This window comes from Chrysemys picta, chromosome 13 (genome assembly GCF_011386835.1).
Source record: "Chrysemys picta bellii isolate R12L10 chromosome 13, ASM1138683v2, whole genome shotgun sequence".
Lineage (NCBI taxonomy): Eukaryota > Metazoa > Chordata > Testudines > Emydidae > Chrysemys > Chrysemys picta.
In genome coordinates, this window is record NC_088803.1 from 9,380,316 (window position 1) to 9,389,381 (window position 9,066).

The 9,066-nt window shown below is 57.1% G+C and overlaps 1 protein-coding gene across 1 annotated transcript in view; it reads right to left on the minus strand.

Annotated features, from left to right (window-relative positions):
- LOC101949741 (Fc receptor-like protein 5) overlaps positions 1–5,195 on the minus strand; it is a 166,266-nt gene extending 161,071 nt beyond the window's left edge. Inside the window, exons 1-2 of the mRNA XM_065565360.1 lie at positions 5,044–5,195; positions 4,872–4,910 (exon numbers count right to left, since the gene is read on the minus strand). Coding sequence (XP_065421432.1) covers positions 4,872–4,910; positions 5,044–5,131 — 127 coding nt within the window. The 5' untranslated portion in view covers positions 5,132–5,195. The remainder of the gene's footprint in view (positions 1–4,871; positions 4,911–5,043) is intronic.
- Positions 5,196–9,066: the final 3,871 nt, after the last annotated feature.

Genomic DNA, 9,066 nt, shown 5'->3' on the forward strand with positions numbered 1-9,066 from the left:
CTGCCAGCGAGTACTGGGAGGAGGTTCTCCCCTGCCCCCCAAGCCTAGGAGTCAGGGGAGTGGAGCAGGCTGGGGCCAGTTCACTCCACTTCCCGCAGGAAATGGCTAGTTCCCCTTCCCTCGGAGGACTGGGGCGGGCCCCACACAGCCCCCCAGTGGAGTCCTGGGACCCCACACAGCCCCCCCCCCGTGGAGGCCTGGGGCCCCACAGAGGCCCCCCTCCTGGCATCAAAATAGCTAGGGTCAGCCCGGCCACTGGGATCTTTTTATAGATCCCAAGGCCAGAAGGAACCATCGTGATCATGAAGTCCAACGTCCTGTGTCACCCAGGCCCTAGGACTTCCCTGAACTGATTCCTCTGTGACCTAAAGCAGATCTGAGAGAAACATTCAGTCTTGATTCAAAAATCGCCAGCGTTGGAGAATCCACCACGACCCCTGGGGAATTCTCCCAGGGGTTCATTCCTCTCACTGTTAATATCTGAGCCTTATTTCCAGTCTGCATCTGTCTAGCTTCAGCTCCCAGCCTTTGGGTTGTGTTCGTTCTCTGTCTGTTCAATTGAAGAGCCGTCGATTATCAAATTTCTGTTCCCCAGATAGGAACCTTCTCGTTGTTACACTAAACAGCTCAAACTCCTGGAGTCTCTCACTCTAAAGCAGGTTTGCAACCATTTAATCATAACCCTAACCCTGCCCTTCCCCCTCTCCAATTTATCACCATCCTTGAATGGTGGAGACCAGAACTGGATGCAGGATTCCAGCAGTACTTGCCGCAGAGCCAAATCAAGAGGTAAGATGGCTCCTCGCACCCTGGCATGTTTGTATGTGCATGTGCCATCACCCCACCCCTGAGAGTCAAGGAGGAGGAATTATCCCCTTTTTAATGGGGGAAACTGAGGCCCCGAGTTCATCATGAGCTTAAAGGAGTTAGGCCCCCAACAAATCTCAATGGGATTTTGGCACCAAACACCCTTCATCTCCTTGGAGATCCCCCAGGGAAGTGACTGCTCCAAGGTCACGGGCAGAGTCTGTGGCAGAGCTGGGAACTGGACCCTCTCCAAGTCCCAGGGCACTGTCGAATTGTCAAGGCACATCTGCCTCAGGGCTTCCTATAATGTCTGCCATGGCACTACCTAGCGGTATAAATCAGACCCCAACCCACTAGTTCAGTGTCCAAACCATACATCCAGTCTGCCACCGCTGGGGTTTCTCAGTAGCCGATGGCTGTGTGTCTAGGTGGGTGACCAGCTCCCGGCTGCTCTAGGAAATAAACCCTTGTGGAGATTTTGCCAGGGAGAAGTGGCTGAGGAGCGGGGATGGGGAGGGCCTTTGATGGTCCTTGTACAGCCACCAAGGTCTCTATGTTCTCTCACCAGGTGTAACTGGGCAGAGGCTGGAAAGCTGAGGCTGGGAGGATCATTGATGGAACCCCGACAGCCCCATTCCCATCGTCCTTGTCACCCCATGCTGTCCATCTGGGGATGATGGGGAAAGGAGCTCAGCTGGAGATGGGGGAAAGGGTTTGGGAGACTGGTATTCAGTAGAGAGCCATGTGTGTTTGTGTGTCTCAATGTCTGTTTGTTTCTGTCCCTGCTGCCCCCTGCTGGAGGGGATCCGCCCTGCTCTGTGTGTGCGACATTCATCTCATTGGCTGCAGGTTCTGGATTCCCCAAAGGAAATGGGGTGTCTCGGGAATGTACATACTCCAAGAGAAGCTGGGGACAGCGCAGAGCTCACACGTCACATTGATGAAAACAGTGGGAGTCTCCACAGATTTCATCCTGCCACCAGATGGCTCTACCCAGTACGCACAAGTGTATGATCCGGTGTCTTTCTGCATTACATATCTCACTGTGTGCGTGTCACTGTTACCAGATGAGATAATCTTTCCAGCAGCTCTGGAGAACTGGAATCCTGTAACAGTGTGATCACTGGGAGGATCTGAACATGTGAACATAACAGACTCCCCGGAGAGGTACAGCTGGTGTGGGGTCTCAGGGAGAGGGTGGGAGCTGCAGGGGTGTCTTGAAAATATAACGGGTGAGATTTCACTGCAAGAGAACAGGCTCAGAGAGCCGGGAGGCGGAGATGCCGGGGAGAAGGTTGTTACTGGCTAACTGGAGCGAGGGAAGGATACAGGAGGAATAGTTGCCCCTGGCAATTCAACTGCACCCAACCTGACCCTGCACCCCAATCTAGCATCACACCACTCCCCAATATAACACTGCACCCCAACATAGCACTGCACCACACCCCAGATCTCACTGCAATCCAATAGGAGAGGAAGTTGCAGCCCTAAACACCTCCACACTGCACCCCAGTGCAGCATTGACCTGCAACCCAATGTACCGTGTGACTTGTGTGTGATGTAGGAGATCAGGTAGGTCAGCCCCAGGGCTAAAGAGAAAGAGAAAAAGGCCTTATTCTGCACTGATATTGAGAAAGCATCGTTCAGCATGGATATGGTCTCTGCTGGAGCCTGGCGTATTGTGTAGTCCCAGGAGCAGGGCCCCAGCTCATCCTTGATTTCCATCTGGTCCCAGTTATTGGAGTTGGAGATTTCACCCAAGTGCCAGTAGAACCTGAATTTCATCCTTCTGACAGCCTGAGAGCTGAGCAGATGACTGTGAGCGGCTCCCCTCGGAGATACATGGTGTATGGGCGGGAGGTGGGGAGGCACAGAGAGAGCCTGGGGGCTGGCAGGGAGTCTGGAACAGAGGCAGGGGAGAGACCCCAAGGGAGTGAGGGGAAGAGCAGATGGGGGAACAAGGCCCCAACCCTAGTCCCACCACCCTCCTCTCGTGCTCCAGTGCCTGTGACATACTTGATGGCTGATATACATGGGGGAGCTCTCCAGTAAACCTGTGGGAACAGTGCCCCCTCCCCAGTACTGGCCACTCCACTGGGACCAGGGACCTCTTCCGAGACCAAATCCCTGCTTTGAGAGAAGAATTTGTATCCTATGGTGCTTTCACCCCCGAATGCCGAGCACCTCAAGGTAGCCCCAGAAGACAATGGCCACTCCAATTTCCCGGACAGTTCATGCCTAGCAACTAACGAACATGGATGGCCCACCCTCTGCAAGAAGGCAGTGAGCTGTGTCCAGCTGGAGAACAAAGGGCTAAGGAGAAGGGTCAGGTGACAAGGTTTCCCCGGTAACAAGAACAAAGGATTGAGGAGGGGCCAGGTGGGGTTGCTCTGTGGGCTGCTGGCAGCAGAAGACGCTCAGGGACTGGGACTACAGAGGGGCCAGAGGACTCTGGACTGACCCAGATGGTCTTTGCTGTAACTTTCTGTTCTCTACGGTAACTAAGGAATTTCTACGCTGGTTCTGAAACAGCCAATAAACCTCCTGTTGTTACCGCACTCGCTGAGAGTCACTGCAGTTTAAGGAAGGTGGGGCACGTTGCTCGCTGTGGGTGTGCAAGTGTCTGTCTCAGGTGTGCAATGAGGTGGTGTCACTGCGGGGAGCTCGAGGCGTGACCCAGGGGTGCTGAAGGCTCCAAGGTTCAGTCCCAGGAGGTGCTGCAGACAAATGGCCCCTAGTGAGACTGTGACCCTACGGGGGCTGACACATGGAAGGGGCCCTCCAGGGACTGCTCCAGAGCGGCTCTAGAGCACCGCACCTGAGGCTCTGTCACAGGGTGGGCGTCAGATCCCTAGAGACTCTCCCATCAAACTGCAGGAAAACTGGGGCTCACCTGTCACTCTGATGGAGACGGAGTTGCTGTTCCTAGATGAGATCTCTCGATTGGATTCCTGTCTCCAGTACGCACAGGTGTATGTCCCAGCATTTCCCTTCTCAGCTGTGAGCTCCAGCCGGGCGCCTTCATTTGGGTGTTGGACTACGCTGGGGTCCTGCTGCCCTTCTTGAGAGAAGAATCTGTATCCCAAAACCGCTCAGGCTCAGGAGCCGAGCACGTGAGGGTAACCCGCTCCCCTGGAGATACACTGTGTACCTGGTGTCCAGAGAGAGCGTGGGGGCCGGCGGGCGATCTAGAACAGAGGCAGAGGGGTCAGTGCAGAGGGAGAGGCCACGATAGAATGAGGAGAAGGGGGAAGAGATGAGTCCTAGAGAGACATGATTGCAAACCAGCCTCATTTCACTGCCAGCAGCCACCCCACGCTGGGAAATACACCACGGCAAATAAACTACAGCCCATCTGTGTAAGTGTAAGAGGGGGGAGAACCCATCAGCCGACCTTCACCCCTGCCTAGCAGTAGCTAGAAGGCGTGAAAGAGAAATGAGGAAATTCAGGCGGATGTGGGGAAGGGAGGGGGGAGTTTTCCACCCACTGTGTTTCCTCTGGGGTCTCTGCAGAACCTGCTTTTAATGTCCCACTGGGCGGTGCTGGGTCTGTGCCCCTGGCCCCGAGTCCACTGTGGGAGCCCAGAGCTGGGGTAGGGAGAGCTCCCCCCTCCACACAGCCCCATCCGCTGGAGCCCTGTCTGGGGGGACCTCAGTGTAATGGGGAGGCGGGGTGCTCAGTCTCCATGACCCGTCCAGCCCTTGTTCTCTCTGCTGAGGCTGCCAATGAGGGGCTGGGTAGTGCCATGGGCATGGGGGCATCTTTTCCCCTATGGCCTGTGAGGGGACCTAGCAAAGGGAGGCATCAGCTGGGGTCTCTCTTCCACCCCCACGGACATAGCTCCGGACCGGAGCTGCTGCTGCTGGGACAGGTTCCACAGGAGATGCCTGTGAATGGGGCGGCCCTGACCCACCCAGCCAATGACACGGGCGCACCCAGGGATCCCCCCTTCCTTTGAATTCCACACATCACAGTGTGGGAGGAGGGGGATCCCCACCCCCCACTGCCTGAGACCTCCCCACCCCACCGCGAGCATCTCAGCAAGGACAGGAGACGACGTTACCTGCAGGGATCACCGGCCTGGGGAGAATCAGGAGAGGGGCTGGAAGAGAAGAGGACAGAGGGAGTCAGAGCTCTGGGGAGCGGATGTGGGGTGTATGAGGATGGAGTGATAGGGGACAGGGGTATCACTGGACAGACACACAGAGGGATGGGGGCCGAGGAAGGTCACTTACCCAGCAGAGGCAGAAGGTGAGTTAGCGCCATGCTGAGCTCGTCGTTCTGGGCTCGGAGCTGGGCTCTTAGCTCAACCACCGGCCCCATCTGGGTGCAAGGAGGGGGATGGGTCCCTCCTCTCTGACGAAGGCAGAGGAAGTCAAACCCTCAGGCGTGGTCACTGCTCAAATCAGGGACTGGAGAGACACTGGTGCCTGGTGCATAGGGCGTGCATAGGGGAGGTGGCCATTTATCAGAGCTGACAATTGGTGTGGGGGTGGGGCAGCAGCTGCAGGTTTCTGACGCCCCCAGGGGTGAGCCAGGGATTCAGCTGGTGCAAAGGAACCTCAGATGAGTTACACTGGCTCACTCCCACTGGGATCTAGCTCTAATGACTCCAGTGGAGCTACGGCCCATTGACACCCAGCGGGGATCTCGCTCATTCACAGCGAAGACTCGGAAACCAGCCCTCTGGTCCTGCCGTGGCCTTGGGGTGTGTTTTAATCTAACATTTGGAGCTTCTGCTGCAGCGCAGGGAGCTTAGCACACACGGGGAGTGACGGGGCTGGGGAGGGTTTCCAGTCCCTAAACCCCGACCCCGTGTGATGGGTCTTGACCCCACACTGTCACTGAGAGGGGTAACGGGAGCTGGAGGGCCCGGCCCAGTTGGAGACGGAGCCCAGCTGGGGAAGGGCTGGGCAGTGAGCAGAAAGGGAGGCAGCCCAGAGGAGATGTGGGGCTGTGGGGAGAAGCTCTCCCACCTCTCTGGTTGCTGGAGGCTGGAGTGAAGGTCCAGAGAGAAGTATATGTGCAGACAGCCCAGGGAGGAGCTGGGGAAAGGGCCAGGAGGGAAGCCAAGGTAGGATGGAGTCCGTTTATTGATCCCTCTGCCGCTATTGTAGTTAGCCGACCTTCCCCAGCAGTCTCTTGGGATCCCTTCTGCATAGTGTACCCACAGGGGAGCGGGTTCTCCTGAGGTGTGAGGCTCCTTGGTGTGAACTGGTGTTGGGGTACAGATCCTTCTATCCAAATAGGCAGCAGCTCCCCAACATAGTCCCAAATGCAGGAACCCGGATGGAGCTCACGGCAGAGAAGCAAAACGCTGGGTCGTGAACCTGTGCGCAGGGCCGGCTCCAGGCACCAGCCGACCAAGCACGTGCTTGGGGCAGCACCTTGGGGCAGGGCGGCGCTCGATTTTTTTATTTTTATTTTTTTGGATTCGGTGGCGTAGCGCTCGGAGGGGGGGTGGGGGCTTCGGGCGGCGCGGCGCTCGGAGGGGGGGGCGCGGGCTTCGGGCGGCGTGGCGCTCGGAGTGGGGGGCAGGGGCTTCGGGCAGCGCGGCGCTCAGAGTGGGGGGTGGGGGCTTTGGGCGGCGCGGCGCTCGGAGGGGGGGTGGGGGCTTCGGGCGGCGTGGCGCTCGGAGGGGGGCGGGGGCTTCGGGCGGCGTGGCTTTCGGAGGGGCGGCGGGGGCTTCGGGTGGCGCGGCGCTCGGAGGGGGCGGGGGCTTCGGGCGGCGCGGCGCTCGGAGGAGGGTTGGGGGCTTCGGGCGGCGTGGCGCTCGGGGGGGGGCGGGGGCTTCGGGCGGCGTGGCGCTCAGAGGGGCGGCGGGGGCTTCGGGCGGCGCTCGGAGTGCGGGGCGGGGGCTTCGGGCGGCGCGGCACTCGGAGTTGGGGGGGCTTCGGGCGGCGCGGCGCTCGGAGTGGGGGGCGGGGGCTTCGGGCGGCGCGGCGCTCGGAGGGGGGGCAGGGGCTTCGGGCGGCGTGGCGCTCGGAGGCGGGGCAGGGCTTCGGCCGGCGTGGTGCTTGGAGGGGGCGGGGCTTTAGGTGGCGTGGTGCTGCGGGGGTGGGGATTTCGGCGGCGCTCGCGTGGGGCGGGGTTCGGCAGGGCGGCGCTCTTCGTTTTTGCCTGGGGCGGAAAAAAACTTAGAGCCGGCCTTGCCTGTGCGTACTGGAGATGGTAATCCAATGGAGAGATCCTATCTAGAGACAGTACTCCCATCTCCACCACAGTGACAGGTGAACCCCCTTTTCCTGCAGTTTGATGGGAGAGTTGCTGGGAATCTGAAGCCCACCTGAACATCCCAGTTTCTCCCTCTGTTTCTAGTCAGTGCCACTCCCTGCATCTCAGATACTCTGTGGTGGGCTTAGGGATCCCATCCCCCCAGCAAAGACTGCGCAACCACTAGGCACTTCTGTGGGGAAGCTCACAGTGCTGTGCTCAAAGCCTTCAGCAGGTCCAGCATTCAGGACAGGCAGGATATAAGTAGCAAAGGCTCAGGAGGCCCTTGGGCAGGGGTTCAGCATCAAACTGTCTGGGAGGCTCAAGCCATGGGCAGGGCAGTGAAGGTTCAGGGCTCAGGCCCTGCTGCAGAGCAGAGCATGGAACAGTCTGGGAGGCTCAGGGCTTGGGCTGGGCAGAGCAGTGGATAGTTTAACGTCCTGGCTCTGGCGGACGGGAGGCTAGCACAGGCCTCCTGGCCTTGGTGGGAGGCTGCCCCCTCAGGGGTGGGCTTGTCAGCAGGGCATAGAGGAACCGGGGCCCAGCTGACTCCACCATCTCCCAGCCTAGGCCCTAACAGTGGTGCAGTGCACTGCCACTGGGTCAGCAGTGAATCCAGCCGTAAGACGCTGACTGCGTTTACACTGCAATGCAGCCAGACTGGAGTCGCTCCCCTCCCTTCGGGGTGTCCCTGGGTGACCTCTGTCTCCTCGGGGGAGGGAGCCAGCAGCGGTCACAGCCACTTCTCAGTGTCTATGTCGGCTGGCGGCTCCAGCAGCTCTGGCCAGTCCTCAGCTCGACGAGGCTCCCTTCAGTCTCCAGGCTCGGCAGTGGGCAGAAGGCGTCTGTCTCCTCTGGGGGCTGCAGATCAACTGAGCTCCAGGACCCGCCCTTTATACTTCCTGTCCCGCCTCCTAACTTCCGATGGGAGGGTCAGTCACAGCCTGGCTCCGCCCATCTGGGCTCAGAGCCTGGTCCCTCCCGCTTTGGCTCACTGGGAGGCCACTCCGCCTCACTACACACCCCAACTGGTGGTTGGTTCTAGAATTAGATTGCACCAAGCCAGTAACAAATGTGGACTCCTAGATCACTATACCAGCCTTATCATGGAGTCACAGACAGTCCCCTTAGGTTCTCCAGTCTATCTTGCCAGACAGACAAGCTGGAATTAGTGATAATGGTCACTTACACCAAAAATCACATCACATTTAGGTTGCTTCCTGGGCCAAGAGACCAGTCACTTACCTGAGATCAACTGGTAGCCTAGATCCTACACCAAAGACAACATCTGTAGCCAATCCTGTGATAAAGAATCTAAAGGTTTATTAACTAGGCAAAATATTAAGAGTTCTCTGCAGGTTAAAGCAAAAAAAATAACATTAACACACCAATGAGTTACCATCTAAATCCAGGTTTCAGAGTAGCAGCCGTGTTAGTCTGTATCCGCAAAAAGAACAGGAGTATTTGTGGCACCTTAGAGACTAACAAATTTATTAGAGCATAAGCTTTCGTGGACTACAGCCCACTTCTTCGGATGCATATAGAATGGAACATATATTGAGGAGATATATATACACACATACAGAGAGCATAAACAGGTGGGAGTTCTCTTACCAATTCTGAGAGACCAATTAAGTAAGAGGAAAAAAAACTTTTGAAGTGATAATCAGGGTAGCCCAGTACAGACAGTTTGATAAGAAGTGTGAGAATACTTACAAGGGGAGATAGATTCAATGTTTGTAATGGCTCAGCCATTCCCTGTCCTTATTCAATCCTTTGTTGATTGTGTCTAGTTTGCATATCAATTCCAGCTCAGCAGTCTCTCGTTGGAGTCTGTTTTTGAAGTTTTCCTGTTGTAATATAGCCACCCGCAGGTCTGTCATAGAATGACCAGACAGGTTAAAGTGTTCTCCCACTGGTTTTTGAGTATTATGATTCCTGATGTCAGATTTGTGTCCATTAATTCTTTTGCGGAGAGACTGTCCGGTTTGGCCAATGTACATGGCAGAGGGGCATTGCTGGCACATGATGGCATATATCACATT